The sequence below is a fragment of the Brachyhypopomus gauderio genome, chromosome 11 (assembly GCF_052324685.1).
Source record: "Brachyhypopomus gauderio isolate BG-103 chromosome 11, BGAUD_0.2, whole genome shotgun sequence".
NCBI lineage: Eukaryota > Metazoa > Chordata > Actinopteri > Gymnotiformes > Hypopomidae > Brachyhypopomus > Brachyhypopomus gauderio.
In genome coordinates, this window is record NC_135221.1 from 17,999,297 (window position 1) to 18,022,731 (window position 23,435).

The 23,435-nt window shown below is 42.8% G+C and overlaps 4 protein-coding genes across 5 annotated transcripts; 1 reads left to right on the forward strand and 3 right to left on the reverse strand.

Annotated features, from left to right (window-relative positions):
- The first annotated feature begins 1,132 nt into the window (after window positions 1-1,132).
- On the forward strand, window positions 1,133-4,604 carry sqstm1 (sequestosome 1). Its single transcript, XM_077022506.1, has 8 exons — window positions 1,133-1,431; window positions 2,401-2,496; window positions 2,702-3,027; window positions 3,161-3,323; window positions 3,497-3,577; window positions 3,728-3,903; window positions 4,060-4,258; window positions 4,444-4,604. Exons 1-8 carry the CDS (start codon window positions 1,263-1,265, stop codon window positions 4,602-4,604), a joined length of 1,371 nt encoding a protein of 456 aa, XP_076878621.1. The 5' UTR covers window positions 1,133-1,262.
- mrnip (MRN complex interacting protein) lies at window positions 4,355-8,455 on the reverse strand. Of its 2 annotated transcripts, none has more exons than XM_077022508.1 (7): window positions 8,253-8,455; window positions 7,488-7,547; window positions 7,285-7,391; window positions 6,962-7,028; window positions 6,689-6,813; window positions 6,303-6,414; window positions 4,355-5,845 (listed from the first exon to the last, which is right to left on the reverse strand). In XM_077022508.1, exons 1-7 carry the CDS (start codon window positions 8,310-8,312, stop codon window positions 5,246-5,248), a joined length of 1,131 nt encoding a protein of 376 aa, XP_076878623.1. In that variant the 5' UTR covers window positions 8,313-8,455; the 3' UTR covers window positions 4,355-5,245. The 2 variants fall into 2 exon arrangements, with proteins under 2 accessions (XP_076878623.1, XP_076878622.1); XM_077022507.1 differs by having other exon boundaries at window positions 6,303-6,417.
- Window positions 8,456-9,973: 1,518 nt separating this feature from the next.
- Window positions 9,974-18,119, reverse strand: tcirg1b (T cell immune regulator 1, ATPase H+ transporting V0 subunit a3b). The gene is made up of 20 exons (XM_077022509.1): window positions 17,947-18,119; window positions 16,763-16,882; window positions 16,365-16,443; window positions 16,084-16,232; window positions 15,869-15,964; window positions 15,576-15,764; window positions 15,374-15,456; window positions 14,995-15,088; window positions 14,576-14,788; window positions 14,151-14,301; window positions 13,839-13,978; window positions 13,588-13,745; window positions 13,349-13,439; window positions 13,121-13,239; window positions 12,814-13,027; window positions 12,293-12,406; window positions 12,037-12,114; window positions 11,484-11,604; window positions 11,093-11,264; window positions 9,974-10,984 (listed from the first exon to the last, which is right to left on the reverse strand). The coding sequence occupies exons 2-20, from the start codon at window positions 16,877-16,879 to the stop codon at window positions 10,891-10,893; spliced, it is 2,472 nt and encodes an 823-aa protein (XP_076878624.1). The 5' UTR covers window positions 16,880-16,882; window positions 17,947-18,119; the 3' UTR covers window positions 9,974-10,890.
- A 468-nt stretch (window positions 18,120-18,587) lies between these two features.
- prpf19 (pre-mRNA processing factor 19) lies at window positions 18,588-23,406 on the reverse strand. The gene is made up of 16 exons (XM_077022511.1): window positions 23,031-23,406; window positions 22,430-22,579; window positions 22,234-22,310; window positions 22,013-22,154; window positions 21,644-21,717; window positions 21,452-21,517; window positions 21,245-21,286; window positions 21,065-21,139; window positions 20,847-20,922; window positions 20,551-20,660; window positions 20,308-20,463; window positions 20,098-20,167; window positions 19,804-19,977; window positions 19,638-19,720; window positions 19,422-19,527; window positions 18,588-19,131 (listed from the first exon to the last, which is right to left on the reverse strand). The coding sequence occupies exons 1-16, from the start codon at window positions 23,047-23,049 to the stop codon at window positions 19,034-19,036; spliced, it is 1,518 nt and encodes a 505-aa protein (XP_076878626.1). The 5' UTR covers window positions 23,050-23,406; the 3' UTR covers window positions 18,588-19,033.
- Window positions 23,407-23,435: the final 29 nt, after the last annotated feature.

A 23,435-nucleotide genomic window follows, 5' to 3' on the forward strand; every position in this document is an offset into this window, starting at 1 on the left:
TTTAGAATCTTAAAAAATACACATTGTAAGTGTCTAATTAGTGTTAATTATGGGTAAGGACATGGTACATGTTCATCAGGTATAGTTTTTTTTCCTATTTATTCATTCTTAACCTGCTTACCTACAATTGACGTTTAATTGACATAAAACTTTATGAAACACTAACACACACACACACACACACATACACATATAACTAATTAGTGGTAATTATGGGTTTGGACATGGTACATGTCATCAGTTAGAGTGTTTTCCTATGTATATATTGTCATATTTATTTGTCAGCAACACTGCATTGTGTAGCCAAGCCAACCGCAACTCTGCAACGTCAATGTGAGAATCAAAGTGTTGCAGTACTGTGTTGAAACTGAACTTTGGGAAGTGTGGTCCTCACTGGTTGTCTAAGAGCAGGTGGTGTGAGGATCCAGAAATTGGTGGGACTGTCAGTAGTTAAGGAATTAAGAATAGGGATGAGTCTGCATCTCAAACATTATGTATATAAGATTTTGTCACAGACTAAAATAAAATAATACATACAAGTTAAAAATTTATAAATGTTTACATTTTTCTTTTTGTACATTTTCGTACAGCTAAATTCACACATTGTGAAAAACAGTTCTCATGTATTTCGATTATATTTGTATGTAAACACATTTATATTTAATTTGTAAATAGTGTTGGAGAAAGTCTTCTTTTGCCTATTTGCAAATAGAAAAACTCAAATATAAAAACAAGCGTACTGCTGTGGTAAAACAGGGATTGTAACATCTTTATATATATATATATATATATATATATATATATATATATATATATATATATATATATAGAAATCGAAATTATTATTTTACAGTACTGAGACAGGTTATAGGGTTCTCAGTGGAAGTTCCCTTTCGGAAAATGCTGTGTCATTTCTCGTCCTTCCACAACCCTCTTGATGGCGCCCCTCCCTTGTGTTGTTGTAGTACCTTGGATCATGCGCTCAGCGCACAACAAGATCTGAGCTTTGTCCCGAAGAGGCGCTTGGCCACGCCCCTCTCTTGGCCACGCCCCCTTCAGCCCACGGTCACGGCGCCGATTGGCCGCGCCGCTGCATAAACATTATACAGCACGTCGCGGGTATAAACGGATCTGTACGCGGATCAGGAAGCGAATTCTTCAGCGAGCGCTCAGCTGATCCGTGTTTTTTACGGGACGCAATTTCTGCTGCGCAACACGCTGCAGAGGCCGAAGGTGTCGGTGGTGTGTGACCGAGACCAAACATGTCGATGACCGTGAAGGCTTATCTGCTGGGGAAAGACGAGTGTCACAAGGAGATCCGGCGCTTCGCCGTCGATGAAGACGTCTCGGCAAGTTTTGAGTACTTGAGCCGCAAGGTGGTGGATGTTTTCTCCAACCTCCGGAGCGCCTCCTTCCAGATGTATTACAAAGGTAAACTATAGTCTATTTAATAAACTCTTTAAAGTTCCACTCGGATTATCATCTGTGAATGTAAAAACAGGGCTTGTTATTTGATATACATTATAAACATAAATCTTTCCCCCCACGGCAGTCTTACATTCTTGAATGAAACATGTTTATTATGTTATTATTGTTTAATAAAGTTACTGTGGCCTAACAAGTTTTCCAAGTTTAATGTCGGAATAAGACTGCCTGTTATGTAATGAATGTAATATATTGTCAGAAAACTGTAAATGAGCTTGTAAAAGGAAGACTTGCTCGGCCGGTTCTCACTTGCATTGTATACTTGGGTATTTAGATCCACATTCAGGGTTATAAATAGAAGGGAAAGAAAGAGGAAAGTAACTTTTGAAAAAGTAATGTTGACATTAACAGAATTAACATTAACAGTCTTTATTTTGTACTGCCACCTAGTGGCGTGGATGTTTCAGAACTTCTGTACTTGATGTTTTAAACATATGTGACCCGCTCTGTACTTTCATTTGAGGACTACAGAATTATTTGACGTTTCATCTCATCAGTTGCACTACATAGAAAAAATATATAGTTATTTTCATAAATACTGTTTTCTACTTTTTGGTTGTAAAATCACGTATTGCTCCTTTAATTACATTTTGAAGAGCAGTATTTTGTGGTAAATATGGCTATAGTTGTTGATTTTCAATCACTACACTGACACATATGCATAATCTAGCATAAATGGGGATGATGTATTCCAATGTGTATAGGGGATCTGTTAGATTTCAAACCACTCATGTTCTATGTATTAACAAAGTAACTAGATTTTATAAAAAACATTTTTGGCTTGAATAAAGGAAGATCCTTCTGTTGTAGGTGCTGTACTATAGTCGAAGCATCAGGCTTCAGATCAGTGAATTAATGACACTGTGATAATAGATCCACTCAGCCACTGGTTTTCTCCATTCTCTCTTGCTTTAGATGAGGACGGTGACATGATTGCCTTCTCTTCTGATGATGAACTGATGATGGGCCTGGCTCTGGTGAAGGATGGCACCCTCCGCCTGTTCATCAAGGGTGAGTGTATAAATTATGGAGACCTCTGATCAAATCTCTGAACACAATTATGTTGATTAGATGTTGTAAATGTAAGATCAAGAAAGGAATGTTACACCGATTTAGAATCATAGTCACAAAAAAAAAAAACCTTATGAATGAAAGGTTAAATAGGTTAAATAAATGAACTAGATACTAAGATGTCGTGTTGTCTGTCTGTCTTCAGAAAAGAAGGAGCACAAGCGTGACTTCTCACCTCATGGCAAGCAAGGGTTCTTCTGCCCCCCTGCTCAAGGACCACATCACATGGGACCCCCTGGACACCACCATATGGGGTCTTTTGGGCCGCCTCCTATGGGCCCACCTCCTCACCACCCCCCCATGGCTCACCCTGGGGTGACCTGTGACGGGTGTGAGGGACAGGTGGCCGGGACCCGCTTTAAGTGCACCGTGTGCCCCGACTACGACCTGTGCTCTACCTGTCAGGCCAAGGGCCTCCATAAGGAGCATCCTCTCCTGCCCATTTTCCATCCCATGGCCAACATGTTTGAGGTAAACACCAGCCAAGTGGAAGGTCCTGCATTTTGTCAATAGCAGCTGCTGTTGATTTTACTTTGCGTTCTTTGCTTTTCTAGAAAAAGTAAAAACAGAGTTGGGTTCAACTTGTTAAACTCTTATTATTTAGTGGTTCCCTCGTGGGAAAATCTGGCGCAAGATGAGGCATTGCATGTGGGCTGGAGCCCAGGCCCAGAACCAGGCCCAGAGCCAGGCCCAGCCAGGTCCAGGTCCATCTGGTGCCCAGCCCAGCTCCCCGCAGGCTGAGTCACAGGACAGCCAGGATCAAAACGGTAAGCCGACCCATTAAAACTAATTCCACATTTCAGCATTAACATATTATGGGAAGGAGCATATTAGACACAAAGTACCTTTTGCAATAATGGAGTTTATTAAATACTGAAAATATTGTTTATGCAGAATTAGAATTTACGTACTGAAAAAGCACATTATACCACTTTTGCAGGAGCTTCTACATCTGCCCAGGCCAATATGGAGTATCTGAAGAACATCGGAGAGGGCGTGGCGGCCATGCTGAGCCCCCTGGGTAGGTGCCCTCTCACTCACCAAATGACTCCACAAAACGTCTTGGCAAGAGTCCTGTTCTTAAAGCACTGCAAATGCTCTACAACAGAAAGCCCTTAAACTAGTGACACACCTGTGAGTTTGCTTAGCAAATGAATATGGCTCTCTACAGGCATCGATGTGGACATTGACGTGGAGCACGAGGGCAGGAGAACCAAAGTGACACCAACACCTCCTGATTCCAGTGGACCTCCCAGTAGTCGGAGTGAGGGAGGAGGACCTTCCACTGGGGCAGAGGGGGGTCCTTCAACTCCCAGCAGTGTAGGAGCTACTAATGAGGCACCAAAGGTAAATTGTACGAGACATGTACACAATTTTCATTTGGATTTGTAAAAATCGTTATTTTGACTATATTTTTTGACAAAATTGTGTAAAACCCCTTTACCCTTGCAAAAGTGTCAACCATGAAGGATGCCCAACATTTCTCCTAAATTGCACTGGCAGGAACAGAAAGACCAAGACGAAGAGTGGACTCATCTGAGCTCAAAGGAAGTGGACCCATCCACAGGCGAGTTGCAGTCATGGAGGATGGAGGTGGATGGGCACGGGGGCCCGGATAGTCGCCCGGTCTCAGTCAGCAGCACCTCCAGCCAAGGCCCCACTGGGCTGCGCGAGGCTGCCCTCTACCCACACCTACCCCAAGGTACAATCCAGCAACTTAAGATACAGCACCTTTCTCCAGGTCCGAGTTTGTTCTCATTGGTTTTCTATATCCTAGGAATAAGATTTTTTGACTGACTTTATATTCTACACTCTAAAACCCAAACGTCAAAGCCAGCATCACAAATGTGGGTTGTATTACTCGTAACCTAATTTTCCTCTTTTCAGACGCAGACCCTCGGCTGGTGGAATCCCTCTCTCAGATGCTGTCCATGGGCTTTACAGATGACGGTGGCTGGCTAACAAGGCTTCTCCAGACCAAGAACTACGACATTGGAGGAGCTCTGGACACCATACAATATTCCAAACCACCTGGTCCACAGAAGTGAAGACCCACATAGTCTCAGAAAAATAGGGGTTAAATATACTCAATAATGTGAAAACCCCATGTTAACCTTATAGCAATTTACACCGATTCTGCCTTTCCTACAGTAACAAATTCCTTTCATATGGCTAACAATATTCTGGTATTTTAAAAACTGACTTAACATTTACTATCAATATTTGTCTTTTAATGACAACTTATGACCATAATTATTATAACAGGATTATATAACATACTGATTAAATGTCTCATGATGTTTTATAAAAATAGTACACAAATATAACTGAGAAATTTCAAATTGATAAAGATTAAGAAAAACATGTCTATGGAACAAATGTTTCTTATACAATCTCTATTTCAAGACACAATTTACATGGAAATTTGTATTTTTGTTGGTTACAATGAATAGGAATTATTGCTATATTCTCTATTTTCACAAAGTTTCCTGCTATGCCTGTCAAATAAAATATCAAACATAAAACATTGAAACATGTTTGTATAATTGAGATACTCTTGAGCAACTGTTCATTTTCACATTTACAAACTAAAAGGATGATTAAGGGACATTAAAACTTGGAACTGGAACTGTCACTGCGTAATGTTTTAATAATGCCAACTGGTCAAAGAAATCTAAACGGTGACAGATTAAAATGCGTCATCAAAGTCCTCATCAGTACAGAAAAATGTCCTCAAAGAAAGTGCAGGGCATGGCCTTTTGAAAGGTGGTGGCTGAAGACACACAGGCTGCTCAGACCCAAGAGGCTCTGAGGCAGCACCATTAACGGTAGGACTGACTGGTCCATCAGAGCTAGTCCCACTTACACAGTGTCTCAGTGTTTCCAAAGCACACACAGTCCTGTTGCACAAACCAGGCTCATCCAATGAAGCCCTTCCACCGTCTTCAATGTCCAGATGTCCTGCGTTTCCATCTGTTACGTGTGGCTCAGGCTTCACTGGACTCTCAGCAGACAGGTGGGCTGTATCAGCATCAGCTGCCTCATCACTCATTTCACCATAGTCCTCCTCCGCCTCCCTCTCGTCCTCTTCAACGCTTACAGCAGGAAGGAACCTAGTCCACCTGGAGCCTCCAGCCGGCACGTTAGTTGCACTCAAACTCATAAAAGAGGAAGTAGCTGCAAATGGCCTGCTGGCAGACGCTGAGGGGTGCTTGGTGTTTAGTTCAGCAGAAGGTTGGCCATTCGCTGCACTGCCGTGTCCACCAAGACCGTAACCATCCTGCTGTGGCTGTAAAATCAATCGCTCATTTCAGCCCAACTATTCCTCCATGCACCCATGAACGAAAATATTTATACTCACACATCAGTCTGTCCAAGTTCTTTAAGTCTGACCCAATTTAATGGTAGTCCAAAAGGCATACCTCAATTAACTTAATTTCCAAAAGGTTTTATTAGGTCTGTTGCAGGAAACATCACTATAGGGACAACCGAATTATTACATTTAGCCCAGTAAATTTCACCGGTAGTGAAATCTACTCAACTCCTCATTTGTAGTTTAGTTTGTTTTTTTTTATTATTTATTGCTAAAAACATTCTCTTGTAAGAAGACTTTTATGATCATGTGCAGATAACTTTCACATCAGTAATGCTTTTGTGATGGTTTCTGCAGGCATCTGATTTCATTCACCATGTTATTTGAAACCAACAAGACCACAGTTGTAGGTCACTGTCTGAGACGCGTTTACCTCACATAGCTTCACTTTGGACTTCTGACCAACTTGTGCACTTGTAGAATCACCCTCACAGACTTTGTAGTGACCACCAGCACCACTTGCGGTAAAGCTTTTCTTCCTCTTTCTGCTAGGAAGGGAAAAAAAATTGTAAATAAGTAAATAAATGGAAATCCATACTCTTTCCATTTAACAGACATCTATCTTCAAGCAAGTTCAACCAACAAGCAGTTCCTCCTTCCACAAAATGCCACCCCCAAAATGCTTCTTACTCTTCATTTGGCAAAATCTTTTAGTTTTTGCCAAATGTATTTTTAGTTTCTATATAAACTTACAATTTTTACAGTTATAACTACTCACATGTATTATGCACTGGGAGAATGCATAGCCACTATTCTGACCTTGTATTACCACGACATCTAAATCTCTCTCTGTCTGTGTAAACATTTTCATCCTCTTCGTCATCTTCTTCAACACTTGGTCCTCTGTCCATTTCATCCACATATTTACTCCAGCGGCTTACAACCTGCATGATAAATGTTGGATAGGAGAGGGCCTGGTTTTGCAGCAACCCACTAATGGGAGTTTTCCCAAGAGCATTACAGTCATCTTGGTCTGTAGTCACAATAGCCATTGGACCAGATAATCAGTTTGCTCAACAAAACATTATCTACCTGTTTCTCACAGCTTTGAGCTTCATCACCAAAACCACCTTCAGCTTCACAATCCTTCTCAGTCTCCCTTTGAAAAATGAGGAAAGGGTCACTAAAACTTATGCAAGTTACTCGGTATATACGGCTATGAGTAAAGTGGGCGAGTAATTATCGGTGATTGTTTAATACACAAGGTTTAGTGTTTAAAACCTACACTTTACATATGGCACCCAACAATATTATGGGTGCTTATTTCAGTGCACAAGGCTTTTCCTAGTTTTAAACTTTAGATATTCTCCATAATCCCAGAGATATTTCCCAATTACAAATGTCTGCATGCTTACCAGTGTGTCCAGGCCCTCTCGTTTTCTACCTCCAGCAGTTCTCCACGCAGTAAATTCAGTTTCTGCACATGCCGTCTACAGTCTGCACCTGTTCCCCTTCCATATTCCTGCAATAACCCAACCAAATGTGGAGTTGGGCAGGAGGGGAAAAACACCAGGCTGACCTGCATCTGCTCAAAGCAACGCACAAGGCCTCCCCTTACCTTTATGAGTGACTGCTTCTCCCCACACATCTTGCAGCTCCATTTTTTACTCTTTTTAACCTGAAGTAAAATATAGAGTAGTTCCATCTTAGCTGGACAGTAACAACTCATTTGTTTGTAGGAAATGCAGTTTGATGGCCCTAGCTCCCAGAACCAGATCTTCTCCTCACAAGGCTCGACTTGCCAGATAATTTACAGGTTTCAGAAGGCGAGCGCAGACAACCACTCAACCTCCATCAATGAGCTCATTGTTCAAGAACACAATTGCTAATTTTCTCAACACCACAATGGAGAGTTTGGCAATGGAGTCGTCTGGTAAAGCTTTGCAGACGTTGGAGAGCCCGTTACAAAAGGGTTGTTTGTTGTCGTCAGGGCTGAGGTTTGAGGTCTTCTGGGCAGTCACACACAAAGTGGCTGCTGGCTGCTGTGCAGGGGTGAACCAGGCAGTAATGGGACCTCGCTGAGGGTTTCTCCTTCACTCAGTGTCCTGTGAGCCCTCTGGTCACGTTTAGTGCTGGAACCCACCCACACATTTAGCTCAAGGAACAGAAATCCGATTATGTTGTCTTTTCAGAACCACGGGTAGAAATATTTGGCACACAAACGAAATTCTTGTCCGAAATATTTGTTAAAAACAAAATGTCCGCTGTTATGAACATTCGTGAGTAGTTAGTAACCGGAAGTGGGTTATCTAGTTATCCAAGACTAACAGCTAGCTAGCTATCAGTCCAAACTCCTTAAATAAGGAGTTGCCTCTTCACTTACCTGCTGTACTTGGAACGCTTGACAAGAAAAACATCTCAGTACATGAAACTCTTGCCCCATGTCGATATTACCTCGCAGGATACTTTGTAAGGGACAGCTGGAGGTGAAATTGTGATTTTACCATTAGCCGAATAATTTCGACATTCACAAATCGCGCGCGTGAACACGTCGTTCCATTGCACGAGTGAGCACACGTGACCAGCGTGAGGAACAGCTCCGTAAATAAAAGCCGTGCGGGAAACCTGTTAATAGATGCACATAAAAAAAAAGACAAATACATTTACTTTTGACAAAAATTAAACAGCTAAAATAAAATAATACACACCTTTAGATAATGCAGAACCTTCAAACTATGCTGAGACGAGGTTCAGCAATAGAAACGTATCTACATAAATCAACACGCATTAAAAAAATATCTTAAACATTGTTTAATAATTTGGATAAGACACTGAGATGACATGATAGCCAACATGGTTCAATAAGTCAAAAAGGAGAGTCAATATATACTAGATATACTTTTAACAAACATTTTCTCTTGACAGCTTGAAGAATAGTTTACAAGGTGATGATTCTAAAACTGTAAATGTTAGGGTTCACCTGTGGTGCAGACCCCACAAAGCTAAGGAACCCAGCCATTAACAAGGCACTGTGCAGGTTAGTTGTAGTTCCATACTGGTGTCAGGTACATTCTAATGGCATGGTTTGGGTACTGGTTTGCCCATCTTTGACCCGTGCTTGTCTCTGCTGGGTGACCATTCACAGCCCTCAATGGACCTCTCGTTTTCATAATGGAATATTTCAGCAGGATAATGCAGCGTACTATCAGGCCCAAGGTGTCCAGAAATGCTTCAGAAAGCATTCTAGAGAGTTAGATCAAATGATGTGGGCTGCACATTTGCCCAACACGAGACCAGTCAAGCATTTACAGGAAGTGGAGGAACGTTTACAGAGTGCTAAGTGCAGTGAGTCAGACATGAAGAACCTGGCTGGCCTGCAGTCCTGACCTCATCCCCATTGAACACCTTTAGGATGAACTAAAATAAAAACTGCAAGCCCGGCTCTCTTGTCCAAGATCAGAGTCAGACCTCTCATGGATGTCTGATAAATGGGGAAAGTTTCATAGTCCCACACCAAATTTTTACAAAAAGTCTTTGCAGAAGAGTGGAAACTACTGTAGCTACAGGGTAGGAACTAGCTCCATATTAATTGGAATGGTGTTATATATGCTCCTGTAGGTGTTAATAGATTTTTGTCCATAAAGTGTGTGTGCAACCCTAGCCAATGACTGTACATCTCTACTCAATTTATGACTGAAGTTAAAATTTTTCAGGCTCATTAGTTTTTGTTTTGTAGATCTTCTGTGTTCTTCATTATGGACTGGTTAACACAAATTAAACCTAAGACTAGATTAAAAGAAACCTCAGTCCAGGGATTAGGTTACACAAATCCTCTAGCCTACTTGAAAAATATCAAGCATTGCAGCTGTTAGAAGTGAAAGTACTGAAAATGCATTTTTGAGTTTAACTATTACAATAAGTTCTGTGAAAATAAACTCACTTTAAATGTTTGAAGTTTCTACTTATGCTAATGATCAACATAGAAATGCATATATCAGTGGTTAGTGCATATATCAGACCTAATAGTACACTTTGTGAACTCAAAGCAATGTAGAGGGGTGAACCGTAGTATGCATCTCTTAAAAAAATGATACTTATGTATAGTAATGGAGTATGTACACTCTTTAATATCCATCCCTGTTTTAATGGTAATTTATTGCCATTGCAATTAATCCAATGCTTAATACAAGTCCAGGAAACCAGCCTGTTATGAATTGACAGTGTTCTGCATATTTTTTAACACAGGAACATGGGTTGCCACACTGGTATGTTTCTTAAACCAAATTACTTACAGATCTCTCAAAACTGAGTTTGTATAGCACTAAATTTCAGACTTGCATTCAAATTTCAAAGCATATCTAATTGGAACCGTATGTCATTAAAAGACTTCAGACAAGTCACTAAACCAGCTAATTTACATAAAAATTTAATTTTACCAAGGAAAACACATGGCAACATGAAGACCTGGAAATAAATGCATTTTTGAATTATGAAAAGAATTCTATTAAATAAAAAAAACCCTTTTGGCATAACCAATGCTTTGGCTTTTTTCTAAACTCCCTTATAACCATATCACTTCACAGACCGGTCAGACCAATCTGACCAGCCATGCACACACACAACATTTCCCTGAGCTACATTCTGTGCTTGCTCCACTTGAGTGAAGTGTGTGATGTAGTATGTGTACGGTACCACAGCAATAACAACTGTTGACATGGAATTTTTCTTTATAATTAGCCGAGTGTAGATAGAGCTGATCTTAAATCTGAAAGCTCTTCTAATCCTAATCCCAATACTGACCCTTAGAAGAAAGCGTAAAACTGGTTTCAGCACAGTATAAAAAGGGGATCTGTCACAATCATCAACACCGATCTGACAGAGTTTGTGTCTTAAATCATAACAGGGTAAACATAAATTAATTCAACATTACCATTTTCTAAATGTTTGGGTTAAAACATACCATTTCAGTTTCAGTTTGCAAGTCAGCAGTTTACAAGTACATCATTATCTGATCTCAACCATTAATTTGCTGAGGAGAGACTGATTATTGAGGTAAATGCAAATGGGTTGAGTTTGTATCCAGTTCCACTGTAAAACTTGTTCTGGAATTCCACCCTAAGAGGGAGAGAAACAATTTATTTTCAGTCTAAACAGGAGAAAAGGCGCAGACTGCGATGACACGTTTTAAAACGTGAATAAGTTGTGCGCATGTGTTGCAGTTACCAGTGAAGTCGCAGAGCATGCAGAAAAGCGGACAGCCCTTCCATGACGAGTAGAATTGAAACTGTCAGGACAGCAAAAACTGCGAATACGACGGCCATGATCACACTTCCCACATAGCCATGCTGCGAGAAGGAGATCCGCATCACCATCACCCAGAGCACTTCTGACAGCTCTGTGGAGAACACACACACACACACACACACACACACACACACACACACAAGTTAATGTGCACAGCAATTGCAGGCAAAGCCATTGTAAATCATACGTTAACCACAGGTTGTACACACACTCACGCCTCATCACTACACCAATTCCTAAGTGTAATAAACACCACCAACACAGGGGGCGCTCTTTCTTCTTAGAGCAATAGCAACAGGTTTCTACTCACGCGCATGTGCCAGACTGAGGGCCCAAAGACGTAAATAGGAGGCCGTGTTGGAGATACAGCCCAGACAGTACTCTATGGTGTGGATGGCCTGGTGCATGAAAACGTTTGGCCCATCAAACACCTGCCAACCAACAACATGAGGGGAGGGGGGGGGGGGGGATAAAGATGAACAACTGAATCACTATGAGATCAGCATGGAAACAACTTGGAAACCAGAGGTGGACATTACAGGTTCAGAAAGTAAATCTCCTTCCCATGATTTTATTCAAGCTTGATGGATTTTCTAATTAGTGCAAGCCAGGTAAAATTAGTGGAATCACCACAATCCAGGAAGCCTGAGCAAAATCTTGGTGAGGACTTTCACTTTCTGTACCAGGAATGCCCACCTCTGTTGGAAACATAACATCACTCATATTGTTATCTGCTGACTTTTCAGAAGTACACATGACATTTGCCCAACATCTGAATGGAAACCCAGGTATACAACAGCAGCTCATTTTGAGGAGCCGAGTGCCCAAGTTTCTCCTGCCTATAGTCCTTCTCTCCCACTCACCTCCTCTTCTCTCATCTCCGTCTCTCCCTGCTGACCGGTAACTGAGCCATTTTCTGCCAGTAGAGGGCTCCTATCACCCTGTGGAACAGTCAAAATGCAAACATCCATCCAACCATTCAAAATTGCTTATTTTGTGCATATTTCTTTATGTTTAGAATGATAATTCTCAGTGATAATTCCCAATATGCTGTACTATATATAATTAGAATTGATACTTTAATATTTGATATTTCCATGCATGATCTCAGACACGTACAGAGGCCTGGTGCTTCTTCTTCCTATGCATGAGGTACTCATGGATGGGCTTCCCCAACAGGAGCACAGGTACTGAACACAGAGCTACAATCACCAGAACCTTCTGCACTATCATCTGCAGATCAGGACCATCAGACAGACAGACAGACAGACAGTGAGGGGGAAAAGATGCAGAGACAAAAATAGCAAGTAAATTTAACCCTCATGTAACAACAAGCAATATTAAATTTGCACAACTGCACAATCTGAACAGGGAAACAAGCTCATCTGCACCATTTCTGCGACACCAAACACACAGTCAATTCCTAAACTCTGTTCTTACAGAACCAAACATGCCACAAGAGTTTGGAAGCTAGCCAACCATTTGCATGATGTCACAAGTATGATGTCATGAGTTTGATGTTAATTGGTGGCTACTGGATTTCTCTGTTCAAGACGTTCACATTACCGACCCTCACAATATTGACCTTTACTTTAAAGAACTCATAAGTAGTACGGTTTCTGCACACATATCCCACACACCTGGCCTTGGTAGAGTGGTGGGTTGTCTTTGTTCTCCGTGAACAGGAACATGTCTATGAAGTGGATGAGGATGCTGGGAGCAGAGTCAGAGTGCATGGGGCCATAGGCCACCCACTTAAAAATGACCATGAAGATCAGGTAGCCAAACAAACACAGCATGAAACACAGCTCAGGAATTAGCACCAGAAACACGCTGCTCATCTCCCTAAAGTGTCTGTGGGAGAGAGAAGGAGAGCGTAAGCCGTGGGCATGAGGTCACGCAGTACACAGACGCAGGTAAACCAGACACAGACAGAAGTGAACTCACATGTAGTTGAAGACAGAGAGGCAGATACCGAAGGTCATGTGGATGACTCCAATAATTACAGACATCTTCATTTTGTAGGAGTTGAGGAACGTGAGGTGGTTATTAGCCAGTCCCCAGATCTACGTGGAACACACTTTATGGTTACTAACTTTCCATTTTTAACCTTTCTAAAGCATGGTGAAACACTGAACTCATATCATGATAAAAAGTTAAAAACAAAAGTTTTACCGGATCAATGCCAAAAGGGTACGGTCCAGTGAAAACCCCAGTAACATTCGGATCCAGTGAAAGGTACGGATTGTTTTTGAACGTCTCCTGCCTGAGTGAAAAAAAACAGTATTCTTATTCTCTAAACTTCCACATGCAATATAGGATAACATAACAGTGTCATTGTGAATGTGTGCACATGTTCATGCATGTACAAGTATACACAGGTGCACATGCACGTGTGAAGGAGTGAAACGTACGTCCAGTTGTAGTGCTCGGCGTTGGGCCGAACACGCCACCCGGAGGAGAAGGTGCTGAGGCCACGACTGAAGCACTCATTATAGATGGCCCCAGTATAGATGGAGAACAGCCCCATGAGCAGGATGAGGTAGCGGCCTCCGAACATCATACGCCAGATCTGACACCAAGCGCAGAGACCCAAATAAACACAGACTGCCAGCAAGGGGAAAGACTCCACACTGTCTGTGTGTGGTGTGTGTGCGCGTATTACCTCGTTTGTGTTGTTTCTCAATTTGGGGTCCTTCTCTTCCAGAACCATCCAGAGAGCAGCAAGTGCCATGACAATGCCGTGACCGACATCACCAAACATCACAGCAAACAGGAAGGGGAAAGTGATGATAGTGTACACCGCTAGAGTCAGAGAGAGAGAGAGAGAGAGAGAGAGAGAGAGAGAGAGAGAGAGAGAGATGCGTTTAACCAAAATAGGGGAAGGATGGGACACGCATAGCCCTTTATCATGTGCCCTGTGTGTGTGTGTGTGTGTGTGTGTGTGTGTGTGTGTGTGTGTGTGTGTGTGGTTTACCGGGGTTCACCTCCCGATAGCTGGCTACTCCATAAGCGTCTACTATATTCTGGAATCCTGTAGTGAAAGTGTTCGTGGGAAAGATAGTAGGAGGAGAGGTGGTAGCAGGCAAACGATTATAGAACGAATCAACATTGCTACCACTCTTCCTCTGGAGAAGAGAGGGAGGGAGAAAAAGAGAGAGGGAGATAGAGACAGACAGAGCATGGTTATCCACACTACCTTGCAATTTTCAACATTTTTTTTGTACACTATTTGCACTGATGCCTTTCAATGAGGAAATAATCCCGGCTGTATCGTGGTTTTGTCCTCGACAATGTTTGCAATGCGTGCAGGTACACGTCGACATTTCCAATGTAAATCTCCTCAAACAAGCTAACGAAGGCTCAAAGGGAACCAGAGGCTCGGTGGCCTGGGACTCTCACCCCTCCCTCTCGCAGGGCGTTCTGCAGGGCAGGGAGCTGGCTCACGGGGCACCAGGCCTCCGCGATCAGACACTTGTCCGTGACGGACGGGCTGCAGAGGTTTAACACCAGCTGCACGGCCTTACACTTGTGCACACGCGTACGCCACTCGGGCAGGAGCGTCACCGCCCGCATTAGGAGCTGCTGCAGGTACTGTTCTGTCTGGTTCATCACCTACGGAGAGAGACGGGACGGGGGAGAAGGAATGAGAGAAGAGAAAGATAATCTTCAAAAATGAGGAAGTATGGAAAGGTCCGATATCGTAATTCTTTGGCAACGCTGTAGAATCAGTTTGGAACAGTGGTGAGGATGGTTCAGGGGCGCCAGGGAGGAAGTGTCATGGTAGCAGGTCTAGGAGATGACGGACAAGCCCGACTTACAGACTGGATGTCCTCAATCCTGCTCCTCAGTCCACTCAGAACCTCCTCTCTCTCAGCCTGGCTCTCTGCGTATGGAAAAATCTGTGTGTGGAAGCTAGATGGATGGGGGAAAAAAAATCATTAAATCATTTAATGAGAAGAAAATTAAAACATGTGCTCCATGCATTTTTCTGTTGCAAATTGAATTGTTTTGTTTGCTTTTAATTATGTACATTATTAGTCTACACTCCATTACTACAACCTCAAAGCTCTAATTTATTTTTCAGTGGATATTTTTTAAATCTAGGAATAAGCATTGCCCAAACCCTTAAGCTGAAGGACTTCTGGTTTGAAAAACCTAAAACATCTTACAAACAAATTAATCACCACAGAAACTGACCAATCACAGATCTTCTTCACTTTCTGTCCAATCTGATCACCCCAGTAAGAGATGAGGAAGACCGTCCACTGCACCATCTCACCCTGAGACACAACCAGAACTTTCTACAGTAAGTAACTACATCCAAATACATCATCAAACACTCAGCCATGATAATAATAATAGTAATAATAAGCATCTGTATTCTTCATGAAGTCCTCACACTCTCAGGATGTTCCAGCTTCTCCTCCATCTCTCGAAAGTCCACAATGATGTAACCACGGCAGGCCCGCCACAGGAGTCTCTCGAAGGCAGGCACCTTCCACGGGTGCACCACGCCCGCTACAAAACTCAGCCTGGCATCCTGCCTGTTCTCCGTTATGCCCACCGGGTCAAACGAGGGCGGAGGGGCCTGCATGACCACAGAAGCGCACACACGCACACGGTCACAATGTGTACGCCTAAACGTGTCAATTACTAGAGAGAAGCTGGGATGATGGGAAATGTGGTCTGGACCTGTGAAGCGGTGAGGGAGTGTGTCTGAGTGAGAACCCCTTGATACTGGCACAGCTGAGTCAGCTGAGCACGGATGCGATCTCTGTTCCTAGACACCTGGAAGAGCAAACAAAAAAAAAATGGACCTAATGAACTACAACCCCCAAGACCAACTTACTGCCGGACCTTTCCGGAATGCCGCTTGCTTAATGGGGTATGGCCGCTCTCACACACACCTCCCTGAGTTCGCGAGCCAGGCGCTCACTCTCCTCCTCTATGGTGATCAGCTCCTTGGGCTGAGGGGCTGGAGGGGTTGGTCCCTGCTGCTCCTGCGGTGGGCGCAGCGAGGGAGAGAGAGAGCGTGTAATCTCCTGCTCCAGAAACGCTGAGCACAGGAAGAACAAAACAGACACGTCTCATCCAGCAGGTAGTAAAACAGCCAATAAATCACTGAAGAAGAGACAGAGTTAGGGACACAAGTGTGGTTTAGACTCCAGGGAGCCTTTGAGTAGCTCACCGAAGGTTTTCTCCAGCTCCTCACATCTCCTCACCTCGCTGACAAACTTCCTTTGAAAGGCGTTCACATTTGGATTCAACTAATACCAAAAAATATAAGTAAATAAACTAGGGTAAGTATAGTAAACGGCAAGAGAAACTACGTGAAGAACACACGTTCCAGTTTCACTACTTGATATTTGACTCGGTCCTCCACAGATGTCGCAAGGGAAGGCACGTGAGCTCTCGATTCAAAAGGGGGAAAAAGACGTTTTATGTAAATCCACCAAAAGCACCTTACAAGCATACTACTGATTTGTGTGTGAGGATGAAAAAGAGAGAAAGAGGGTGAGAGAGAGAGAGAGAGAGAGAGAGAGAGAGAGAGAGAGAAACATGTAAATGATTTAGCTTTCCACTCACATCTCTAAACTCCACAATACCCAACTCTCCCAGCTCACTAATGCAGCTGTAGGCTGCCCCCGACTGCAGAAAGAGTTGCACGAGACACACCTCCTCACTACGGAACATAGACCCCATGACCTGAGAGACAGAGAGAGAGACAGACAGTCAGTCAGATGCTCATTTATCACATCAGCCGCTCATGTTTGACTACACAGCGTGTGTGCCAGATATTTCCGTATCCTGTGGAATAAAATATGACTCCTCCTCTGTTCACTGATGTGTAATGTCTAGCATGATTGTGAGTCTAGTATGTGTGTCTATATTTGGTTACAAGCCATCCCATGTGCAGAGGTGCTGAATGTCTCGTCTTCCCTGTCTAGCTGTGTTTCTTCACACACTTCCCATTCAGCTTGTCTGTGTTTCCAAGCAAAAACGATTTCCACAACACTCTTAGTACAGCGCACCTTTGTTTATGGCAAAACACAAGACATTAATAAGCTGCATGTGCTATAAACATAGATAGTTCAAGTGGTGTAATGTGTACATGGTCATACATATTGTTCAACTGTAGTGTTTTGATGTTTTTGTTTTATTTTTTTAACAATACAACAAGCAGAGACCGGTATCAGGGTTAGTTGTTTAAGTGTTGGGAATGATAAGGGAACAAGTTTTCTTTCCTGTCACGAGGTTGAACGTCAACATCGTTTTCCATACTGTGGAACAACCTAGTTCTACAAGTTTACAAGACCTGCGAGACCAATATCAAAGAGATCAGCACCTACATTTTGATTTCCTTAAACTTTTAGATACATGATACATTAAATGAATTCTGTCCACAACACGGGCTACTGACGTAAAATGTAAGACATAAAACAAACACTTCAATACATTTACTGAATCATAAAGTAGAATAAAGCAGGACTTTCCCACTTCCTTTATCAAGTTTCATTTTCAGTGTCATGAATATCAGGCTCGTGTTTCAGCTTTGCCTCCTGGTGTTTCACAGCGAGCGTTCTCCACTTTATCCACACTTACAGGACCAATCAAACTCCACCCAAACGAGGCACAACACTGAAGACCATATCGCCATGATAACATTTCTGCATGCAACATAATTATCTTCTAACTCAAATAGTCTAATTCTTCAGTCTTCAACTGTTCCGTATCATAGTAGCAACGTTACACAGAAACGTATATCTCACCCTCAGACAGTGAACGGGTAACGGCAGCGAACTTCTCTCCGACTCCTTCAAGAACAGATCTTCACGACCATACAGGACTGTTGTACACACTCGGCGTATAAGAGGACTAGATGCCCAGCGTGTGTGAACGAACAGACTAAACCCACTTCACCCACTTCCCGTTTGTTCGGAGTCTCGTTACGAATCATTCACGTGATGTTTTAACTCTTTGGTGTGAAGGAATCCCATCCCACAGGGAACATGTCGAAGGTGGACTTTGCTCTTACCTTATCCGGAGAATAAATAGTCATGGGAAGGTTTTTTTTTTCTTCACTTTAAGAATGTTTTGGAACACTGCTCGACCCAGTTTTTACCGACTTAACGTTCATATTTGTTGTGTTTTTACAATAAAGTTGAATGCAATTAATGCCTGGACGGTTTATCATTAGAGCACGTCTTATCCAGTACACACATGGTCCAATTTGGCGTTTTAGAAATGTAATATTAAAATATAAATGTAATTTTAATCATTTAATATTAAGACATTATTAATATTAACACAATCATGTTTAATCATGAGACTAGCTAGAAAGTTTCAGTGCACCATACCCAATATTTATGCTGGCAATGATGAACTGAACATATACCACATTAACGCAGTCTTTAAAAACAGAATTGCCTTTATTGAAACGTATTTATCTTTCTGGTTTCAGGTCATGACAGCATATAAAATTAGGCTTAAGGGACAACAGCAAGACTAAGCTACAAAGGAAACAAAAGACAGTCCTACAAGAGAAAAATGAGCGAAAAATGAGCAAAATCATTCACATCAGCTAAAATATCTTTAAGTAGAACTCCACTATAGTCAATTATGTGATAGTTGAGCGTTATGCGTTCATGTTTAAGCTCAAACTTCACCACAGAGCAATGTTTACATAAATTGGTCGTAATGCGTCCGTAACAGCAGATGCAGAAATGAAATAATCGGTTCTATATTCCTTATGTGGACAGGTTCTACTGCTCTTGGCATTTTTGTTTCATAATAAATGGACTGTGGGCTCAAATATCATTTCTATCGCTTGATCTGCCCCCCCTCCCCTCTTCTGCTCTACAGGCTGTAGAACTTCAGGCTTCTGTCCATTCCAGTGGAGGACAGGAACTGGGCGTGCTCACCAAACGCCACTCCCGTAACCAGACCAGAGTGATCTTTTGAGGAGAAACACGTCACCGAAACAAAACCAGACAAAAAAAGAGAACAAAGAAATTCCAATATGTTAAAATCATTTGTTACTCAACATTGACAATATTTTAGAATAATATACAAACTTTGAAGCATTAACTGTGGAGTAAATTAAAGTGCTGAGCATAAAAAGCCAAGCTAGTTAAGGGACGTTAATACTTAAAAGCTAAAAATCTTACATTTTTTAACAGCAAAAAGAGATTTATAAAAATTATCCACAAAATGGTGTTAAGGTTAATGGTGTTACACCACTCACCAGTAAAGTTGAGGACCTCAGACCATTGTTTGCAAATGTAAACTCTGATGTCAGATCCTCCAACAGCCAGATAAGTTCCACTCTGGTCAAATACCAGAGACTTCACCTGTAGAGGATTTGGAAAAAAAAAATCACAATTAGATTAAAACACACACCTCATAATAATAATGACAATAATAAGTAAAAGCAACATTTCTATGAAACACAAAGGCTCACCTCATAGTTATTGTCCAAGGTGATGGTCTTAAAGTTCTTCAGCTTTCTCAAATCCCACAGCTTCAGAGAGCTATCCTGAGCTCCTACAAGAGGACAAGGGGAATGGCTTTAGAAAACAAAGAAATTAAAAACAACAAAGGCCATAACAAAGTTGTGTGCGTCGTACCAGTGGCCAGATAGTATCCGTTCTCGGAGAAGGCAATGGCGGTAACTGGACCGGAGTGGCCGGGGAAGTTTGCCACATTGGTACGCTCCTTCAGGTCCCAAATCTTAATCTGCGAATCCGCCGTACCAGTCCCAAAAATCAAGCCATCAGGGTGGAACTGCGCACAAGTCAGTGCTATAGCCACAGGGGAAGAGAAAGGAAGTTACACCAGGTGTTGACGGGCTGCTGAAATGAAGAAGTGCTTAAAATTCTTTTGTGCTTAGGATAATTTTTATTAGGAAGAAAGATATGTACCACATTCAGCTGTCTCATCGGTGACTTTGGTGAGAACACGACCTGTCTGAATATCCGAGAAGGCCCAGTACTGGATAGCAAAAAAAGAAAAGAAAAAAATATATTTATAACATATTTAAATCAAATGTACTGTCAACCTCCAAGGCCAGCTAAGCAGAATTTTACCCATTGCTGAGTGTATGTGCATGCATACAAGTATAAAAATATTACCTGATCCTCAGAGGAACTGAGCAGGTAGTCACCAGTAGCATGGAGGGAGAGGCCAGTAACGCCTGCCTCATGGGCCCTAACCACCTGCACACAGTTGCCTCCCGACACGGACCACACACGGATAGTGCTGTCCGGGGATGCAGAGAACGCCACAGACTGTGGAGCAGGAATGCAAGTTGAAGTTACTAAAGGTACAGAGATCCGTGTGCATGTGTGCTATGGACTTGGAGCAAAACTGCTTACCTGAGATGGATGGTATATAACCGAGGTGACCTTCTTGGTGTGTCCTTTGAGAGTGGCTACGATCTGCTCCTCACGGCGATCAAACACCACCACATTCTTATCCGCCCCACCTGAAGGGAGGGGCAGAGTCTCTGAGGGTCAACCTGGGGTTGTAGGTGTATGCAACTACAGGCATGTTGATCTAGCAACGTTGGTAAATGTTGACAGGATAAAAAAAAATCACGAACCAGCACCGCTACTACATGTTCTATTCTTCACTTTTTCATGATATAATTGATATTTCGTGTGCTGCATACCCGTGAGCACTTTGTTGGTATCTGTGGGACAGAGGTCCAGAGCGAGGATTCCAGGGATGCTGGCACTGTGAAGTCCCTGAGCAACAGAGAACGAGGGTTCGTTTGTTACAACAAGGGCAACAATACAGGATGGCACATTTACCACAGAACTGACTCCCACGCTCACACACGGGCACACAAGCGAGAGAGACATAAAAGTCCACAGCAAACTGACTCACAGCATGAGAGGCCACTTGGCGGTACTTGCTGAGATCCTCTGCTCTAACCAGCTCTTCTGGCACAGTCTTTCCCCGCTAGAAAAATAAACAAACAAACAAATAAACAAACATCCAGAAGAGTTGCAAAACAAAGAACACTACATTCTGCACTACATTCAACCATTTATCAAATGTTTATACCTTCTTTCTCTCTGTGGTCAGGACAGTAGCCTTGTCTTGCAGCTAGGTAAAGGGGAAAGCAAAATGTTAATCATTAACTATATTCAAAATGCATCCATGTACACCATGCATCCATGTACATAGGTTGTAGGTTGTTTATGGCCAGCCTCTCGAGACAGACAGAGGTCACCTGACAGGCAGAGGCAGGTGTGTTGGTGGTGGCCTTACCTTCTGTATGATCTCCGGAGTCATTCCAACCTGTTCACTGACCTCCATGGGTTCACCACCCGCACCCTGAGGAACACACAGATTTCAGTGGGATACATTTACTGTCTCAAAGATGCCTGAGACAACAGAAACTGTAGTAGGACAAGTCAATTTAATCAGATGATGTGTAGTAACTCTGAGCACATCACTGACCACAGCAGCAGGCTGGGAGGCGGGAAGAGCCTGAGGAGCAACCAAACCAGCTTGAGGTTTGAGAGTGGCCAAAGCTGAAAAGGCAAAGAATAAATGCATTATAATGCTGATGCATCATCATCTCTTACCACGTTACCAAATCGTATGTTCTAGGAAACATTGCTGCCATGTGTGCACCTAGTCACATTTAGAAAAAGCTACTCTAGCAGGTGATGGGATCAGCCCTCCTGATCCAATTTCCTTTGCACTAAATCTGAATTTCAGAGTGAAACTTGCTTATGTCTTATCTAATATCACGAACAGGCAATTAAAAACAGAAAAAAGAAAATCGGACGAGGATTTGAAGAATGAGGGTAAGTGGTGTCTCACCCTCTCGGGCCGCAGTGACCTCCTTAGTGAGGCGAGCAATAACTCTGCAAGCAGCGTCGTGCTGGTAGAGTGCGTGAGACAGCTCCTGGCGTGTCGTCTGGAGCTGCTGGCGGAGCGTGAAGCTGTGCAGCATCACCGCGTCCTGAGGGAGGGAGCAAGAGCGTGTGGGTCACCCTCACACCAAGCACAGGCAGTTGGCAGTGTCTGGGCACCTCACTCACCCACTCATCTTGCAGGGACTTCAGAATTGCGGGGATGCTGGTGGCGGACGGCGCCTTGGGCCGAATGGGGTGAGAAACTTATGGACACAAGAAAAAAAGAGAAAAGAACAAGAAATATTTGTGAAGTTTTCATGCTTATTTGCACAAGTGCAATAATTTTACCAGTCATATTAACCCATTATGACTGCACTCTTACCCTTGATGTCGACGAGCTGCTCCTCGGACAGAGGCTGACCATTGATAGGATCTGCTCCATTTTCAGCGATGTATTTCTCGATCAGGCGGCGTTCAAATACCTGATTGGAGACCGGAGAGACGCAAGGGTGCTCCGGCACCTCATTTGAGACTAGAAACATAAAAGGAAGGAAACGTCTCTAAAGAGCATCAAGTCTTTATTTCCAAGCAATACGTTACAAATCGGGGTTCGTTTTGCGCTGGTGCACGACTTCTACAACTGGGGTTTTGGGGGTGTGTTAATCGATTAAATCGATCACGTCGATTAAATCGATTACGTCGATCATTTAAACATGAACGGGTGACTCGCTGCCGTAGCTAACTAACGCTAATCAGCTAGTTAGACGCCGCTTCTTTTGAAGTTTAGCCTGCTAGCTAGCGCAACCGACCGTGTTGTTATCAAATAAACGACCTGGCGATGCCACATTATTCGTTTCGCTATAAAAACGTCAAACTTTAACCGGAGACCGAGCGCGCCGGTGCCGCTGCTGGAATTCTAGCTAAGCTTGCTAACAAATGCTAGCTAGCTAGCAACTCGAGGAACAAGAGTTCATTCAACTTACTTGCACACACCAAAGACATTTTCGGTACGCGGCTGGTTCTCTCTCGTTTTATTTCATGTAGCAAGCCCTCGGAGAAGACACGGCGGCTCTGCGGTCGCTCTAAGACGGAATATGCTTGTGTTTAATTCAAGCAGAGTTCGTGCATGCCCACGACCGAGCACGTTGAGTCTCCCGTCCGCTCAAAAACCGGGACGACGCGTTGCATCATGGGATCGCGGGTCCTCCGAAAACTAGAACGCCAAATACACGGTGTCGAGACTTTGGTTAAAATACCTACAGACCAGCGAAATATATACCTGTGTTTTTCTAGTCAAAATATAAAATACACTGGAGTGATTTTTTTGTCATTGTAATCTATAAACTTAATTAACTGACTAATTCAGGACAGTAGGCCTAGTGTCCTAT

What these genes read in the sequence shown, in the direction of transcription:
- mrnip (XM_077022507.1), bottom strand. Translation starts at nt 8,312, where the DNA reads ATGGGGCAAGAGTTTCATGTACTGAGATGTTTTTCTTGTCAAGCGTTC. An exon ending in GAGAGGGCCTGGACACACTG is followed by an intron (nt 7,029 to 7,284) that starts GTAAGCATGCAG and finishes CATTTTTCAAAG; the next exon opens with GGAGACTGAGAAGGATTGTG. An exon ending in AGATGTCGTGGTAATACAAG is followed by an intron (nt 6,418 to 6,688) that starts GTCAGAATAGTG and finishes TTCCCTTCCTAG; the next exon opens with CAGAAAGAGGAAGAAAAGCT.
- sqstm1 (XM_077022506.1), top strand. Translation starts at nt 1,263, where the DNA reads ATGTCGATGACCGTGAAGGCTTATCTGCTGGGGAAAGACGAGTGTCAC. An exon ending in CTTCCAGATGTATTACAAAG is followed by an intron (nt 1,432 to 2,400) that starts GTAAACTATAGT and finishes CTCTTGCTTTAG; the next exon opens with ATGAGGACGGTGACATGATT. An exon ending in GGACAGCCAGGATCAAAACG is followed by an intron (nt 3,324 to 3,496) that starts GTAAGCCGACCC and finishes CCACTTTTGCAG; the next exon opens with GAGCTTCTACATCTGCCCAG.
- prpf19 (XM_077022511.1), bottom strand. An exon ending in CGATGAGACAGCTGAATGTG is followed by an intron (nt 19,978 to 20,097) that starts GTACATATCTTT and finishes CTGTGGCTATAG; the next exon opens with CACTGACTTGTGCGCAGTTC. An exon ending in CGGATACTATCTGGCCACTG is followed by an intron (nt 19,721 to 19,803) that starts GTACGACGCACA and finishes GTCCTCTTGTAG; the next exon opens with GAGCTCAGGATAGCTCTCTG.
- tcirg1b (XM_077022509.1), bottom strand. Translation starts at nt 16,879, where the DNA reads ATGGGGTCTATGTTCCGTAGTGAGGAGGTGTGTCTCGTGCAACTCTTT. An exon ending in GGATTGAGGACATCCAGTCT is followed by an intron (nt 14,789 to 14,994) that starts GTAAGTCGGGCT and finishes CTCTCTCCGTAG; the next exon opens with GTGATGAACCAGACAGAACA. An exon ending in CTATCGGGAGGTGAACCCCG is followed by an intron (nt 13,979 to 14,150) that starts GTAAACCACACA and finishes CTCTGACTCTAG; the next exon opens with CGGTGTACACTATCATCACT.